Genomic DNA, 18919 nt, shown 5'->3' on the forward strand with positions numbered 1-18919 from the left:
ATCACAAACAAGTGTTCTTTGCTTTTAAAAGAACCTTCTCCGAGTTCTTGTTCAAACATTAACATTTGTCCAAAACTTTGACGTAATGTTCAACCAAAAGTTTCCACACAAGATTTGATTTACAACCTCAATTACTCCGCCACCGATTTGGGCAGCCTCAAGAGAACCGAACCAACACCCGACCACGCCATATACCATATACCATATAGCTCTTAGCACATAGCAGATCGTGGAGCAGAACAGAACTGAACCGATCCGAAAAGAACCGAGTAAACCATCGCCATCTTCAACTGGTGGGCCATTTATGGCTCCGGCAATGCCAAAAGACCGACAAAACATGAGAAGAATTCTTGGGCTCGTATTATTTATTTATTTATTTCGTGTATCGCTTAACTGCCGAAATAAACACGATCAAGGCTAACTGCGACAACGGCGATGACAACACGGGCTGGAAAACACATTTCGGCACCAGTAATTTCAGCTTCTTTTGGCCGAAACCGTCAGAACAAGTGCAGATACGTCGGTTCTCTCGGCGAAGGTAAGACATAGGTATTTATTTATGCAAATTTCCCGCTCGGCTGCCAGTGGAAGAACATGTGGCAATGGCCCTACTCTGATGTTAATGATGTTGGCAAACGTTAAGTGGCAGTGCAAATTCTGGTTTTCTCGCTTTCGGGTGACAAGTCTTGCGAAGTCTATTGGTTGCGTATACGCAGTGTTGTCTCTTTGGTTGCGGGTAGGGGTTGAACGTGTCGATTTTATGGGTGACTTAATAATTGATGGTCATTTGCCGCGCCATCTGAATGGTTTGACTTAAGTGCAGCCAAATGGTCGGGTTCTAGTAAGAGTAAATCGATGAAAAACTATTGAAACCTAGAACAACTAAGATATTATAACTTTTATACCCTGGTAGAGGGCATACTTTTGGTCAGAAATTTGTAAAGCAGTAAATGACCCTATAATGTCTGCTCGTGCGATTTAAGTATCCTATAACTCACATGGAAACGATCATGTAAAACATTAATGTCAAAGCTGTTTTAAAAGAACCTTTAATATGTCGAAATGATATTGTCATATAGTCATATAGTACCTAGATCCTGTCTAAAATTCTTGAAAGAATACGTCCTTTACCAGTCATAGTAACTGAACGTTATGTTTTTCAAGACTTTTTAGTTTATATCGCTGTTTATTATTCAATATTTGGTATTAACTAGGTATTGGTATTAATATTAGAAATTCGAAAAGGGTATTAACACTTCCTACTGCCGATGCTTACTTCCGTTACCGTTAAAAATGGTTATATATTTTTAAATTTTAAATTAAATGCAATTTTACTTCGATGAATCAAGTTTCATAAAAATTGCACTTGTATCAAAGTAATCTGGTTTATTTTTGGAGCAATGGTGTTAATTTTTTGGCGGAAACCTCCGGCTGTCGGCTGCCGAAGTCATGTCATGTGAAATAATTGCAATCTGCGATTTGCGATTTGCAGGCGGCGAGGCAACAACAGTGCCACTCATCACGGGGATGATGGTGGTGCTGCGGATGATGAGCTGCTGGGCCACGGGGCGTATGCGGAATGTAGAATCGTTTCGGCGCTGCCCGATGATCTCACATGCACTCGCTGCATGAAAGAGACCAGAGCGAGCGAGCTGTCTCTCGCGGACACACACACCTACAAGTCGGGAGAGCGAGAGAAGAGGCCTTTGTCACTTGCAGCCTTACAAGCCATTACATAACGCAGTAATGAAGCGTCAATCTGCGTCGCAGGTCCAGAAGTAGAAAACAGAAAGCAGAAAACAGAAAACAGCAAACAGAAACAGAGAGAACCAACAAATACAGATGAGCAGCGTTGTGTGAACATTTCATGGTCACCCATACCAGCGAGTCCCCAACCGCGCGAGAGTGTGTGTGTGGAGTAAATATTCGCATTGTAGCTAAAGAGCAGAAAAAGTAAAAAAGACAAAAAGCACGAAGCCAGTCAAACATTTTTCCAGTGCACCGTGAACAGTTTTCACATGGTGCAAACTTTTTCATGGCCTTTAGTACATCCAGAATAGTGGAGACTTTTCACTGAAAAGCGAGAGAGAATTTGCTGTGTAATAATGCAATTGGCTTTCAGCTGCCCCCTTCTCCCCCTCCAAATTTCACCCCTGGCTTCGAGGGTTGGGAAGCCACTTTTTGTTGAGTTTCTGTTTCGAATTTCACATTTTGCACTCTGCTTTGCATACATTTTATTTTGAGCCAACTCTAGTTTTGCAATTACATGTTGAGCTCTTCCAAAATTAAACTTTTAAAGCTGATGACAGCTGCTGCTGGTATAAAACAGAGTATCATGTAGGGAAAAGCTACCAACTTAATATTTAACTTTAAGTTAAATAAAATTAGGTAATTTAGTTCGAAAAGGTAAGTTTTTGAATTCTGCATTTCAATGGGAACGCCATAATATCTAAGTAAGTTCTTAATGCTTGTTTAATTTATTTATTATTAAGTTATGACGATGAAAACATCATTTTACCTAAGATACATTTCATTCAATGGAATGAAAAGCAACGGATTTTTAAAAGTAAAGTGATAATTTCTATCGCTATGACCCGAAAAAGTACTAGATGCACTATGTGAATTTCATTTAAGCCATATTCCCTCTAGACAACTCTTGGTCGTGCGATTCCTTGGAACCGCCTTTGCAGCGACAAATGCACTTAGCTGGAACCCAAACAAATCACACCGTGCCATGGTGCGTATGAGTAATGTGAAACCTATGCTGGTATACGTTTCTTTGGAACATTTAGCTGGAAATCCAGCTCGGGCTGAGTCATCCACCTGGGTGGGCATAGAATCTGCGCAGCTTCCAATTACCAACTGAAAACAAAACACTTTTGGATTAGTCACTGTGAATTTCGATCTAGGGCTGGGCCCGGCAGCGTATACGTAATGTTCAGTACAGTCCAGTTCGTGGGAAGCATTTTGTTTGAAATGCAACCAGTGCTGCTGGTGGATTCTATAATTTATAATTACAGATGCTCAGCCCTTGCTTGCCCCTTCGCCCGTCGATGGCCTGGCTTATTTAGCTTTTTTATTAGTGCATCGGCGAGTTAGACCCGTTTCTGGTCGGTGGCAATTGCAACCTTGAACTTGATATTAGATACGATCCGCGCGTGAGTGAGATTGTGAGAGAAATATTTGCCGACTTCTCACAACCGGTTTTTGCATCGGTTCCACGGCCAAGGGCAATGGAATCTCTGGCACATCATTTTCTTCCCGCCCAGTCATCAAAATTTAATTTGAAGATACTTTTGCCAGTCTATATGGCCCGATTTATCTTTTCGGGCTTCCCTTCATCCACCTTTTTTGGGTTGACTCATATCAGCAGAGAAATGCCAAATATTTGCTAGTTATGTGCGTTTAGCCAAGGCAAACATTCCACCACCTAATCCCCACCCACTCGTCCTGTTTGCGGGCAAATATGTAAATCAATGTGGGTCGCCCCTAATGGCAAGGGCCCGAAAAGAAGGGCGAAAGGCAGTTCCTGTCAAGTGGTTGGCAGGCTACATAAATTGTGTGACAACCAAGGCGGCCACCTAGCCACCACCCACCGCCCACCGCCCCCTGCCCTCCGCCCCCTTGGGATGGCCTCTGGGGAGCGTCGTCATATGGAAATTATTTTACGGCCACGCATAGCCATGTCAACGTAAAGTTTAAGTGAAATAATTGCACATTAAAATGCATTAAGCAGACAGATGCAGCCAAGTAGATGCGAAAACATGGAATATATTTTTAGACCTTGTAGTCCCACGTGTGGATACTCTGCGACCAGTCGCTAAAAGCAGGGATAAGTGTCATGAATTAAAACTAAAGCTAGGCTTAACCTTAAAATAGTGATTTATATAAAAAAAGGTCTTAGTTCAACTACCCGAACCGTGTTCAGTTCTATTACAGGGGTAGATATATCAATATCCTACTAAAATAAGAGTCATATAAGGAAGCAAATATAAATACGTAACATAAACATTACTTTCATTGAATAAACCTTAAATAAACCATAGAAAAGCAGAGCCAGTTGCTAATTTCTATTACATTGTTAATACAAAACTTATAATTTTTCATTACCTTAAAATATTCCAAAGCAGTGGCTAGGTCAACTGTTCTAACTTAAATCCAAATCAGGTAAAAGATTATGTAAGCAAATTTAAACCAGTATAAGTTTTCAGTGTAATAAATAGGTTCATATATGTTTAAAGTTCTTATAAATAGTTAATTGGTAAAACTTTGAAACTAATTCCTTTATTTCCAAGAGCCCTTTTCTCTTAATAGGGTATAGACACTCGCAGGAAAAATAATATAAAAAATTGATTACACAAAAATGCAAACATATACGAATGATCCATATGTGCATATGGTCCCCGAGACGGCCTACAATAAATTTCATCCAAATTACGTTTTCATGCCGTTGGCGTGCAATTTTCATTTAATTGCGGCTTATTGCGGTCTTCGGGTGGGTGGTTCCGCCAGCCTGTTGGCTTGGCCCGATCTCCAGCTGGTCAGCGTGACTGAGTGTCCATCTGTCCATCTGTCCGTCCGGCGGACCGAGCGGACCGAGCGGACCGGGAACTTGCCTTGTGCGGTCGTTGGCGCAACAGATGCGCCCGCATTTCAAAGAACAATACGAAAATTAATCATTAAAGACTTTGACGATGAGTATAATGACGACTACGGCGACGTTGACATCGAGATCCAGCATAAAGAAGAGTCTATATGTACGGCTTGTATCTGTCAGATACGCTTTTTGTGGAAGTGGGAGCATTGTTTATTAACTTGAACGCTACTTTGCTGTTTGATATATAACATTGAGCGTTCTATAATTAAGCAAAAAAATCACTCACAATGCATCAGATTGAGGGATGATGACAGTAAGGTGGGGGGTAGGGCGCCACAGCGCATTGCCACCGTAAAACCCATTCAATGTCACATTTGATGGAAAATGCTGCCCACACCGCGTTTCCACATTTATTTTCCACTTAGAAAATATTTTACACTTGCCCACGTACATTTCCCGTTTTTTGATTCGATTTCCGCATTGAGCCTTCTTTGTGACAACTTGTGAATAGGTTGAGTGAACCTGAGAGGCTACACTGGGAAAATATATCAGTGACTTTTGTATTCCATACTACTATCTCGTGGACTTCTAAGCTGATTCACAAACATTTAATTCGAATAAAAATGTTCGAAATAATTTGGCGATTGTCACACACTTTTAAAATGTTTTATACGTATTCTAAGCAGCAGCGAAGTGATCACGGGGGAACCAAAATAAACAAATTCCATGACAATGACCTTCTATCCCAAGCAGATAAATAGAGCTCCAAGTAAATGAGCAAACATTTTGGGCAAACCCGCAAATCGTTCGAAAATCCACACAAACAGAGAGAAATGCGAAGAGAGTGACAGAAAGTGTAGAGAATCTAGAACAAATAAAATATATACCCGTACATACATGAGTGTAAACAAATATATGCCTAGAACATTTCGTCTGAACGATAATGAAATAAAAACAAGTTCACTGCACGGAAGTATCAGGCAGGCGGATTGGGGAGGGACACGCCCGGAGACAACGTCACAAATCGAAATAGAACTATAAATAGCAAAAGAAATTGAAACAAAACAATAATAATTAAATACTACAGCAGGCATGACAAAATTGTTCATACGTCATCGTTGGGTAAGCACAAACGATTAATTAAGCATTTCGTGGGCAATTGGGGCAAGTCTGAATAGCCACAAAAAGGTGGGAAAATTCTAATAATATCAACCAAACACTTATGTAAATACTAAAAATTAAAAATAATCCGACACTATCTTTATAAATATATAGTTGGCACCCCCCTTGGGTGTCCCTTATGGCTTATACCGCTAAAATATCAACCATTTAAATTCACTTCTTGATATATGTACAAGAAATAAGTATTGTTTATACTTAAAATATTAAATAAACTCTAATAATTAATTGCTTGGCCTAAAAGGTAACTCCTTTATATGAAATATTTATAAATGAAATCATTATAAGACATAAAAATGAAAAATTATTTTCAAATTTATACTATTATTCCTAAAATTGCACTTTATATTGCTAAAACTTGAATTACCAATATGTGAACATGCCTAATGTAGTATATACTGAATAGTCCTATATCAGTGTGGATAACCTCTATTTGGTAGAGTTAGCAGACACTGTTTATATAATTTAGATATAGTCGAGCTCTAACAGTTTTAGTTATAATACGCAATGTAAAATATATCCAACACAATATCCCAAATAAAACCTATACCACTCGAAAAGCTGCCCTTCTTATACAGTAAGGAAGAAACATACCATTTCAAATTAAGGAGTTAGTAAAGTCAACTAATTTTTGAGTGGGAATTAAGGTCCAAGGAAGCATCTGATGGACAGTAAGCCATCTCCGGGCCATTAAAAGCAGACATCCATTCGAATCAATTTTCCACCCTTGCGCCAACCCATCCCCTAGTGCGCTTACAGGCTTTAAATTAATTTGATTCACTTGAGTTTCGTTTCGATGTTTTATTTTGGCCATTTCGGAAACCTGCTGCCCCCACGAGCAGAGTTGCCGAAAAAGTGCGCGTTGCCAGCGCGCTTCGGGGCTTGAGATACATTTTATGGACATCATCGTTAAAGTAATCAGCAGTAACAACAAGAATCATCAGACGACGGCGGCGCAGGGCATTAAGCCAAACCAAAAAACACACATACGCCTATATAAAAGGCCAGCGCAGCGAGCGAAATAAAGTTAAGAGACTTTTAACCAAATTCAAGGTCAACTTCGTTCCAATAAATTGCAAACGGAATGGTAAAGGCAGCTCTGTGGGCAGCTCGGAGTCGAGCAGATGACAGGGGACTGGACCGAAGGAGATCTGCGACTTTTGACTGCATGACGCAAATGAGGCAAAAACAAAAAGTCGTCGGTGGCTTACCTGTAACTGAAGCCCCCACCTCCCTAAAACATCCCGCATCCCGATTCCCGGCAACGATTTTTCAAGCGAATTTTTAGCGTGTTAATAAAGACTGTCGAAAATTTAAAGAATGGCTTTGATAAAGCACAACAGCAACAACGTTAATGAAGCAAAGAAGAACAACTGGTATAATAAATTCCCCTTCTCGACGATATATTATAAAATAAAAAGTGCAGTTTTATTTACCCAAAACACAGGAGGTTACTAAAGTTCTTCCTAATTCTGCCATAATCAAATATAAATAAAAAGGAGAGCTTTAAAAAAATACTGGGGGCGTTACAAAATGCTCTTAAAAAATTATATCTTTGATCCTGTATTTCCAAAATTCCGGAACTCAATTTATGGAAATAATTTGATTTGGCCCTTGAAAACCACATCCAAACCAAAAGCATTTTGGGCTAAATGCACTCTCCCAATTTCACCCTTTTAAAAGAAACCGCAGAATATACAAATATTTCCAGCACTTATTTAGCTCTGCGCTTAATTTGTTTATTTTACCTGTTAACCAATTTATTTCTGATAAATTGTTTATATGTCGTTGGCACACACAAGTCTGGGTCTGGTATCCGTTTCTGATGTGGCTTTTGTTTACACATTTTAAATGAGCTTCATGTATTTTAAGTTCAATCAACTTTGCACCGCAGCCAAAAAAACCAAAAACAGCCACCACAACAAATGATTAATTAATGAATTATTTATTGAACATGCAGCAATCAAAGATGTGTTTTTCACATTCTACGTTAATGCATTAGTCAAGCAAATATATCAAACTTTGAAAAAAGCAAAGAAGTTATACTTAATTTGTATCTAAATATTGGATTCTTAAATACTTGTGATTCAATAGTATGGTACTTATCTCCAACATATAAATCTCTAATGTTCGAAATCGTATGGAGAATTTTATGTTTGATCTCAACTTACACCATCTTTTACTGTAAAAAAGTATTTCTGGGCTCGCCAAAAGGCGATATTATGACTCAGAAATGTATTTATTCGTTTGATCTTTGAATTCTTGCCAAGGTTTTTGGTCATTCGTTAATTCAGTTATGATTTTCGTCAACACTTCCAAGTTCCTCAGTTTCATTCGATGTAAAAGTAGCATAGTCAAATTTTTAACAAATAATAGGATTCAAAATACTTTTACTGCCTCTGCTGGCAGAGCACAGCACAGAATCATTAAAGTATATAAACGCTATGTCTACTCGTATTGAGATATTTATATTTTATATTTGCCTTTCTGTAGTAAATCTAAACATTTGCACTTCGCACACTTGTTAGAATCCAAACAAGATGCAGCCAGCGAACAGAGATAGAACAAGAAGAGAGACGAGCGAGAAAAGCTGGATGGTTTATCGCAGCAGCTCGAGCAGCCCTCCACAGAGCACTCGAACGCCCTTCATAACAGCCCCCTGCTAACCGCCCCATCCGCCCCTAGCCAACCCCATCCCACCCCACGCCCTTTGTAGTATTTTTCGCTTGAACTATGTCAATGGCCTTGAAATTGTTTTGCGCCTTAGTTGTTGCTGCAGCTACGAGATTAGTAAAATTATTCCACTCGCTAAGATCTTGGGGAGCCCATAAGGAAATTTCTGTGCTGCAGTTTACATATTTCTTGATATGATATTCAAATTTGTTCTTTGTGGATTCAATTTAGAAAATGCTTAGTTAAGAAGAAACCAAATAATACATCCGATAAATACAAATCACATCGCATTTAAAAGGTATTATAATAGATAATAATCTAAAAAAGTGCTCTGGTGACTTACACTTATCAAAAAACCAAGACTTAATAGATGAGAAGTGCATAAACAATAGTTTAAATGGGAGAGCTCGCTGTATATTACATGATACTAATCAAATTAGCGTTACACAAAAATTGTATTGTGCCTCACAAATTGAAATTTTATTTAACATCGAGATGTATTTCCCAGTTTTTTCCCTCCATAGCAGGAAATGCTCGCGATTCGATTCTTTCCAGTATTTCCTCTTCGGATTCTCTGTGTGGTTTCTCGTTGTCAGTTCTCTGGGGCCAAGTGAACTTTTTTATGGTTGCGGGACAGGAAAAGATTGTGCCCCAAGGTCAGCTAAAGTAAACCGCATTATTTTTTTCTTTCCACTAATTTACAACTGAGATGATGCGCAGAGATGCCAGCTAACGATTATTACTCTAGGTTTTCTTACACCGTATTATGCAAATGCTTAGAAAATCGTGTGGAAAAATATTGAGTGGGAGTAAAGATTAGCGAGGAATTCATGACTTGGGAATAAGTTAAGACTTTAAATTAACAAGTTGCAAATTAAAAAGATGAAAAAGTTTAAAATTTTAAAGAATATTGCATGGTACTTAAACTAATAAAAGTATCCGTATACATATTTTTTTTAAACAGTTTCTGATTCTCTATGATTTTTCTGAGTCTAGGAACCTGTCCATTAATATCACCCTTGGCTCGATGACTTCACTGATCTCTTGACTCCCCATCTGGCCATAAAAAACAACTCTTCCAAAGTGCAGCAGCCGAGGCAGTTGAAACAAGACTTTAGGACCGAGCAAGTGTTAATTTGTGGCCACATCAAGCCGAGCTCTTTTGAACCCGGCAACCCTGAAAACAGCCCTCCAGCAAGTGCAACTCGAAAATAAAGCAGCAAAAAATTAAGAGATTAATACGAGACAAGCAAATGCGAAATTTCAACCATAAACAAGTCGGGAAGCTCGGCGGAAGACAGGGAACGCGATATCACCACCGAGAAAGAAAGTCAAAATTCGGAAGTCGAGGCAGGAAATACACTCAAAAACAAACAAGTGGGAGATACAAAATTGTACTATCTATTTCACTGAATTGGAAAAGGAAGCTTATATAGACAAACATATTGCTGAATAAACTAATGCATTTATAATGATTATAATGATAGTTGATATTATATTTCTTATAATAATAAAAAGGTTATACTCAAACTTTGGAATTTCAAGTCTGGTACTGACTCGAAGCATTTGCTTCTTATTCACAAGCAAGCTAATTAAATTTATTATTCTCGACATTTTTCTCAGCAGCTTGATTGCTGAGGGAAAATTGTGGTATCCAATATAAAGGGGGTTCAGAAGGAAACGATACTCAAAATGTTATTTCACCTGACATTATCTAAATGCCTCGCTTTGTGTTCTCGCCGGAGTCTTGGGGCAATTAGGCCTGCCATAACTCAGCAAAACAAAACTTGAACTTCAGCCTGCTGGCCGGCACCTTGGGCCTGGGTGCTTGTGTGATATCTGGTAATTGCCAGCATCAATTGCATTACTCATGCGCCGCGTTGTCGCTGCGGCTGTGGCTGCGGTTAGCCTTAGGCCTGGGATCGAGAAAAACTAATGCTCGACGGGTGACATTGTAAGAAAATGCAGTTGCACTTGATGCTGCCAACTAAAGATGCGAGTGGCGATGAGATGACATGAGAGGAAAGCGTTTAGCTGGCATCAAATGCATTTTGTTTCGCAGCTAAGATTTCCAGTTCACCGTGAAACGGGACGCAGCTGGCAGAGTTTCATGGTCGCGTTTTTGAACCATTTTGCCAAGAGCTGGAGCGACGGAGAGAGCGGGTCAAAACCCGTTGTGCAACATTTGGTGGCCGCCGCTTTTGGCCAGACGGATGACGACGGCAGGCAACCTTGACCCGGTTCTACTTCTAGCTCGGAGCCTGGCTCAAGCCAGCCGTCTCCTAACCTCCATTGAAGCTTGACTACTGGCCTTTCGGACCTCCCAGTTGGCTCGGCTTTCAGACAGACACAGAACCTAATTAGCATTTCCGCACGTTCGCTTTAGTTATTGTCAGTGTGGGATTTCCACAAGGAGACTGTTGCTCCTTGGGAAAGCTAATTAAAAGTGCTCCTTGAACTCGCCCAATGAAAGGCTCCAACACGGATTAATGCCTCCGGTTGCCAGCTTCCAGTTAACACTTTAAGTCTTCCATCAGCAAGTCACGGAGATGGCGAGGGCGGCAGGAGCTCTCATCGAGATGCTAAAGTTTTCAATTAGACAATTTTCTCATTTGCATTTCAAATGGATTGGCGGCGCCACTTGCGCCCGTTTGGTCCTATCTTAATTGGTTTTTATTGCACAGTTTTGGGCAGGAAAGTACTAAGGTTGGTCCTATTTAGGCATTATATCATTTGGTTGTTAAAATATTTCGGGGTTAAAAATTGGTAATCTTAATTTAAAGAGGCCTTTTATTTTAAATCGTATAAAATGTAAATTTTCTTAAAGATAAGCAAAGGGATAGGGAGCAGTAAAAAACAAAGTAGAAAACAGCCTACCATCCCGTAAGAAATGTTAAGGAGGTAAACAAGTGCCGAAATGTCTTTACTAGTATCAGCTAAAATGCCAAAGTTATTTTAACTTTGAGCTCTCGACACTTAAACCCCTGTTTTAATGTTGAACGACCAACTGTTGCCTGCAAACGTTGCCCGGATACTTGACGAAAACAAATAAAGGTAACCATGGAAACTCCGACAACCGACCATAACAAAGGGCTCTTAAGAGTATTTTTCATTTACCAACGAACCGCTCAGTGAAAATGTTGCATCAGGGAATTATCCTGCGTGAAGGGCACGTAACCAGGACAATATACAATCTGGTAAGCCGTAACACAATTATAAATTAAGTACACGCACTGAGGGGAGAGCCTCTGCAGATCAAAGACAAGCGCTACGAGGATGTGATCGAGTGCATAACCAACTTTGGTGAGGCGGCCAACACTAGGGCGGGGCTATCCACCCTGGGACACTGCTACTACCACGCCCAGAAGTACGAGGAGGCGGCCACCTGCTACGAGCAGCTCTGCCAGCTGGCCCCGAAGGAAGCCAAGTACAGGTGCGTTAAAAAAACGTAAACAGAGTACATTGTAATTCAAATTGAATCCACTTATATTGAGCGTTGTACCACCACAACACTCTCTGGCAACTCTTTTCAGTGGGTTGTTCAGTAAAGGTTGTGCGGATTTTTTTTGGAAAAGAGTACTAGTATCGGGAGTGCCAAAGCAATCGCTTAGTGCTAAATTTGGGGGGTTTATCATGTGCATCAATATAAACTCTGAAGCGATTACGGTGGCACCACCGTATACATTACTGTGCTTATGCGATGCCCATTTCATACAATCTTTTCTTAAAAAAGGAACACCATCACATGTTTTCGCTTGCACCCAAAACTAAAATACCGTAAAGTTACAAAATTTAGTAGCTTCCAAACTCATCAACAGTTACAATCCAAACCGACAAATTTCCCTATTTAAAAGTTAGTCTGATGAAATGTTGATGAAAGACTAATGAACAGTGAACAAAAATGTAGATGATAAATTGGATAAAAGTTCGATTCATTTTGTCCGTAAAGTGTTAATAAAGGACCATCGATTTTGTTGATAAATATTAAATTTAAAGATAATGAATTGTCCTTGTTAAATTCATCAGTATAATGCAAGAAAGTTAATGCATGATTAATGTTAATCAGATTTCTAAAACTGCAAGGTATAACTAAAGCCTCTATTCATAAAGTGGCAAAAAACACTAGTCGGTGTTTCTACGTTTATTTTTTAGGAATCACACATTGTCTCGTCAAAGGATTTCCATCGATAGAAGCGTCTACAGACATCGAAAAGAAAGGAAGAAAGGAAGGGCGTTTGTGGACGTTAGAGTGGGCGTGTCACTCGTCTAAAACAAACATAGGCTTTAAAGACTCCAAGACTAGCTACATGCAACATTTTAACTCCCTCGCTTTAAAAATCTGGGCGCCAGAGCATCTTTTTCTGACTTCGCAAAAAGACCAACCTAGCGGCGAAGGCTTTAATTGCTCATAACACTTTAATGAGCGTCCGATTGTATAAAACTCAGAAATGTTTTGATAAGCAAAACAAAATCTCATTTAAACTTTTACAAAAGTGTTTAAAAATGTGGACCATAGACAGACTTTAACGTTGTGGGCGTTAGAGTGAAATTGGCTCACTGGGATAACAATGCGCTGAATCGGAAGCCAAGGAATCTGAATCTTAACTCACACGGATAGATAAACGGATATGGGCTAAATCAAAAATATATAGATATATACTCTATAGAGTCGGAAACGCTTTCTTTTGCCTGTTACATTCTTACTCCCGAATATAATGTTCCCTTTTACTGTATAAGTAACGGGTATAAAATAGATTGCTCAACAAATAGAGTAATGCTAAAAAGTTCTTTATAATTTAAGTCCTTTCGCTTGTATAGTCTTAAAAATTCCCAATTCGGAAATTCTTTTCAGATTCTACTACGCCCAGTCGCTGTACCAGGCTGGCATCTTCGCTGAAGCTCTGCGGGTGCTTAAGCAAATCGGAGACCAGGAAGATGAGCTCCGGGAGCACTGTCTCCAGCTGCAGAGTGCGATCCTCTATTCCAGCGAGGACTTTGCCGGGGCACAGAGCCTACTGAACCAGCGGGCAGGCGGCACTGCGGACACCCTCAACGACGAGGGATGTCTTCTTTTCCAGGCGGATCAGCATGAGGCGGCGGTCCAGCGATTTCAGGCGGCCCTCCAAGTGGGCGGCTTCAACCCACTGGTGGCCTACAATGTGGCTCTGGCTCACTTTCAAAGGAAGCAGCGAGCCCAAGCTCTGGATTATACGTCCGAGATTGTGGAGAGGGGGATGCGAAACCATCCCGAGTTGGGCATTGGTGCCCAGATGGACATTCCGGATGGCGGTGCCAGGAGCGTGGGCAACCCCATCACAATGGCCATTTCGGGCATTACCCAGGCACTCAATTTAAAGGCGGCCCTGGAGTTCCAAGACGGCAATGAGGAGGCGGCCAGGGACGCCCTCTTGGACCTTCCCCCTCGAGCCGAAAGCGAACTAGATCCGGTCACACTGCACAACATGGCCTTAACCGATGTCCAGGGTCCCGTTGCGGGTCTGAGGAAGCTGGCGTTTCTCCTGGAGCTGGGCGCTCCCTCCTGCCCCAAGGAGACCTTCGCCAACATCCTGCTGATCTGCTGCAAGCACGAGCTGTACGAAACTGCTGCGGATATCCTGGCTGAGCACACGGACCTAACCTACAAGTACCTCTCGCAGTATCTTTATGAGCTTCTGGATGCCCTAATAACCGCACAAACTAGTGCCGAGTTGGCCGAGAAGAAACTTGGAACTCTGGCCTCCAGTCTGGCCGGTAAGTTACGCAGCCTGGCAGCCAAAGTTCAGGAGGTCAGGGCCACCAATGAGCAACAGGCCCTGAGGGATGCCCTCAAGGACTACGAACAGGCACTGGAACTGTGAGTTGACCTTCAATCAAGAATGCTATTACTTGTTTTCTAGACGTTTTCTTAGATGCGTTTATAGAATGTGTTTATTGTTAAGGGAACTTCATGAGCTATTCCTTAAAATACCCTAACAGTATACGTCTAACCTTGCATACATAGTTATCTGCCGGTGGTAATGGCCAGAGCCTGGATTTCCTGGCGCGATGACGACTTCGTGGGAGCCGAAAGGGAATTCCATTCCAGTGCGGAGTTCTGTTCAGAGAACTCCATTTGGCGACTGAACGCAGGACATGTGCTCTTCATGCAGGGCGATAAATACAACGAGGCAGCTGCCTTTTATGAACCCATCGTGCGGCAGCACTCAGATGATGTGAGATTAAGCCGTTCAAGCCACCCCACAGATACTTCCAATTTAAATGCCCGGTACTCGAAGAGAACATGGGATTTTCGCACGTCACCACAGAAGTGTTTTCGCCCTATTAAATGAAATCCTTTTTTGATGTTGCGAACACTTTGTAGATTTAAAGTGGTCCGCTTAGTTGGTAAAGCAGTGTTAAAATCAGTTACGAATATAAAATCCTTGTCTACTGAAATTCCCTTTGGTAGAAAACGCTGTTTACAAAAGTACCGGGTATTTAAACGTCGGCACGGTCGACTTTACCCTTCCTGGCTCCCAATTTTAATCTGCAATCCCCCATGTCAACCAGATCATGTCCGTTTCGGCAGCAGTGCTGGCCAACTTGTGCGTCTCCTACATCATGACATTCCAGAACGAGGAGGCCGAGGAGCTGATGCGCAAGGTGGAAAAGGCCGAGGAGCTGAAGGGCAACCTGGGCAAGCAATACCACCACCTGTGCATTGTGAACCTGGTGGTGGGCACTCTGTATTGCGCCAAGTCCAACTACGAGTTCGGCCTCTCCCGCATCGCCCACGCCCTGGAGGGTGGGTCTGGGAACCGCCTGTACGCCGACACCTGGCTGCACGTGAAGCGATGTGTCCTGGGGCTCCTAACCGGCATGGCCAAGCAGAACATCATCCTGCCCTACGTCACCGTGCAGGAGGTCCTCAACTTTCTGCGCTTTTGCGAGGCCTACGGGCTCTTTACGCCGGCCAACATTTTTTCAGCCACCGAACAGGTGCCGGAGGAACCGCTGACCATTGGACTGGAGGCCAGGAAGTTGCGGCTTCTGATGATTAGGCTGAGCGAGTATGATCATTTTTAGCTTATGCGTTGAATTTTTTACACTGCTTTATTGTAATGGTAATAATAATTATCTAAATAAAACATTGAAAATAACGATATAGCAAAGGAATATAAGATATTTATCAAGGAAAATATGTTAATTAGATTTATTTCAAAAAAAAGTTAAGCTTTCAATCTTTTTGTTTGTCAATCCCTAAGTCCAATTTACTTACTTGACACCAATTCACTACCATCAAGTATATATTTAAAAAATATTCAAAAATATACATAACAGGCTTTCTATAAGATTTTTAAAGATTTACTTCTTGTCAAAATGTGATAAGACAAAGATGACACTTCAGAAAAATACATACCTGCAAATAATAACAAGAATCCCAAGGGATCTACTTGTCTTGGCTCTGTGACAGCTGGAAATTCCACCAAGGACTTCTAGACAATGTGAATAGGCAAAATAAGGTGGATAATAAATATAAATTACAAGTGGAAGAGCAGAAATCTGTCATAAATCACATTAATGGCAGATTTTCATCAGGCAGGTTGGCGCAACCGGGAAGTGGATTGTATGCCAATCTATTGACAAAGAAACCTAACAGCACGTGCTAACAGGGGTGAACTGCCCCCCCATTTATCCAGTTTTTCCCACCCCCACAACCGTTCTGCTCGGCGAGCACGTGAGCACTCACGCGTTCGATTTGACAACGTGTTTATGTCGCAGCTCAATTCCGCATTGACAGCCTCATCGACATCATCATCATCGACATCAATGGGACATCAAAATAGAAAAATAGGGAAAAAAGGAAAAGGTCGGCCCCGACTACGACATACCTTGGTAAAAGTCTTGTAGAGGTGCTATTTCTCTACAGGCTAACATTATTAACATTTCTCAGAATAAACAAGTCCTAAACAATGGTAACCTAGGCTTAATTTGTTTTACCAATTTCACCTATCTTCTATCTTCCTATCATAGTTATATTTTTAAATACATCTTCAAGATCCCTATTTTTACCAGTTGGAATACCTTACTGCCTACAATTGGCGACAAAAATGCCAACAAGCACTTTAAGCTGCTACTGGCTCGTGGGGCATGCCCATCCGCATCCCCATTCCCTCATCCCCATTTCTATCACCATCAGCACTGATGTTGTCATTATACTCATCGACATCCTCCTTGTCATTACGCGACGCATGCGAAAAAAGAGGAGGAACATCTACAGCATGGAAACACTTGTCATTAACACAAACAGACAGAACCACTCGCCCTCACACAAACACGCAGAAGACCCGCACTTTTTACACACACACGCAGAATGGCGCCTGCATCTAAAGTCTCCACAGGAAAATAGTAACACCTTTTTGCGATGGAATTTGGTTATACCCTGACGGAAAAGGGAACGTTTAGATCCTAACGAATGATATAATGGTTGCCTTAGGGATACAAAGTCAAAAATTAATAAGTAACATTAAATTATTTTGTAATTTGTTTTGTTTCATATGTTATGACGATATATTTTAGATTGTGATCTTTAGTAGTATAGTACTCCTTAATGAAGGTGTCATAATTGATCTATTAACTACAATAGGATAATTCCAAGGATAATTCATTAATCTATATTTAGTAAGCAGATAATAAAGTTATGGAGTCGAGGGCTGTGATTACTTGCATTGACACCCCTCCATTAAATATGATTTAGTCCCCAAAGAGTATTTCGGTGTCGCCAAACTAAGACAAATACACGAAACTTAGGATAACTTTTTTAACTCTCTTATTTTCCCTTCGACGCCGTCAAGTGTTGCTCATTTTGTTTTACTTTATCGTGTTTGTTGGCCGTGCTTGTTAGCCGTCTTTTGTTGGTGGCTCCTGCCAGCTCTCGTTGGTCCTTAATCCTGCTCCGGCTTCTGCCCAATTCCATTTCAGGCACTCCCCAGTAAATTGTGCATTTCAACCGTGCCTTAACACTTCCTGTCCCCCGTTTAACCCCTAACCCATCGAGCGACGTGTCGATTGTTAATGTGAATGCCTTTTAGCAGTTTGACGAAATTTTTTGGTTAGGGCACGGCAACTCTAACTAAATTGTGCCTGCCTGCTTCTCAGACAGATTTTCCAGGCCATTTAAAGCAGCAAACACGGAGAGCCGCAACCACATAAATATGTATTTTTCTAAATGTCCTGGCTTTCGGATTCAATGCAGTCCCCTGCTCGGCTGTCTGATCCTGTCACTGCCATTGTGTTGGGTAAAAAATGTTGTGCAAAATACCTATAGAAGCGGCAGGACAAAATGCACATACCCTTTCATTTAGAACTTGAGTAGGCATGGGTTAAAATGGGAGGTATAAATCGCAGAATATGTCGATTATGGTTATATTTATAAAATATTCCAGAGTAGACTTCGTCGGTCAAGAAAATAAAATTTAATTCTAATTTTAAACTGATAGATTATTTAAAAGGTCTGCTATCCTCCTGCTTGAAACCAAAGTACCCCCTGAAAGGGCCTAATTCCATTTTATAAACCGCATTCAAGTCAAAAATCAATAAGGCTTTATGGGTGCTCCTGTTGTGGGTGTTCTTGTTGTTTTTGTTGACCGTCGGCATTTGGCGGGGCAATTGTTGCATGTCAATGTGCGTGTGTGCGTTTGTGACCGGTTAACTGTAAACGAGAAAATAACTCAGGCGGCGGCTGGAAACCCCAACAATGTAACAGAGTAAAAGTAAAAAAAATGGGAGCGCTGGTATTTTTAAGAGGAAATCAAATATATTGCTTTTCCGGCTGCCAAGCGATTGGGGGAAAAAATGTAAAACCAGAAAAAAGAGCTTTTATTTTTATGAAATATTGTGGGTAAAGCAATTAAACTCAAAAATATTTAATGAAGTACAAACTGGATTGTTTCTATCACTAATAGCTAAATGTAGCTACCCTTCCAATATTCCATAAAATATTACAGAAACAAATTGGTTACAACTAATAAAAACCTTTTAGAAAACAATTCACACAGTTTAAAAGAAATGCATGCACCTTTTCCTTTGGTGAAATCCCTCGATTAAATTACACATGTGCCTTGTAAAACCCGCTGAAATCCTAGATCTTGGTTTGAAATGCATCATTTTATTCTTTCATCTTTTCTTTCAAACCATCCTACTTTGCCGACAAATTCACCCAAAAGTGTTCCCCGCGGCTGTCAAGAACTCGGTGAGGACAATAAATCAAGCTTTGATTGCTTTTATCGACAGAACAGCAACACAAACCCAGACACAGGCGAATAGAAATAGTAAATCACTTTACGCTATGGTCAGAGCAACAAATAATACTTTCGACCGGCACGAGTACTTTCCCACACATAGATACACACATACATGTGTGCAGTGGCATTGAAATATTGTTGGAAATTCGGTTGAATTGAAAAGGAAATTGTCAAGGCGTGTTTGGGG

At 40.8% G+C, this 18919-nt stretch overlaps 1 protein-coding gene and 1 long non-coding RNA gene across 2 annotated transcripts; both read left to right on the top strand.

Moving 5' to 3' along the window:
• The first annotated feature begins 11489 nt into the window (after window positions 1–11489).
• Ttc30 (tetratricopeptide repeat domain 30) lies at window positions 11490–15586 on the top strand. The gene is made up of 5 exons (XM_017077252.4): window positions 11490–11646; window positions 11704–11882; window positions 13302–14303; window positions 14451–14661; window positions 14999–15586. Exons 1-5 carry the CDS (start codon window positions 11587–11589, stop codon window positions 15512–15514), a joined length of 1968 nt encoding a protein of 655 aa, XP_016932741.3. The 5' UTR covers window positions 11490–11586; the 3' UTR covers window positions 15515–15586.
• A 65-nt stretch (window positions 15587–15651) lies between these two features.
• On the top strand, window positions 15652–16365 carry LOC139355162 (uncharacterized). Its single transcript, XR_011605884.1, has 2 exons — window positions 15652–15951; window positions 16017–16365. It is a non-coding gene; the product is annotated as an uncharacterized lncRNA (long non-coding RNA).
• Window positions 16366–18919: the final 2554 nt, after the last annotated feature.

Source organism: Drosophila suzukii, chromosome 2L (genome assembly GCF_043229965.1).
Source record: "Drosophila suzukii chromosome 2L, CBGP_Dsuzu_IsoJpt1.0, whole genome shotgun sequence".
NCBI classification, from domain to species: domain Eukaryota; kingdom Metazoa; phylum Arthropoda; class Insecta; order Diptera; family Drosophilidae; genus Drosophila; species Drosophila suzukii.

Bases quoted from the DNA above. Each gene is read 5' to 3' on its own strand.
- Ttc30 (XM_017077252.4), top strand. From the start codon at position 11,587: ATGTTGCATCAGGGAATTATCCTGCGTGAAGGGCACGTAACCAGGACA. The intron at 11,883-13,301 runs GTGCGTTAAAAA...AATTCTTTTCAG, and splicing joins CCGAAGGAAGCCAAGTACAG to ATTCTACTACGCCCAGTCGC. The intron at 14,304-14,450 runs GTGAGTTGACCT...TTGCATACATAG, and splicing joins TACGAACAGGCACTGGAACT to TTATCTGCCGGTGGTAATGG.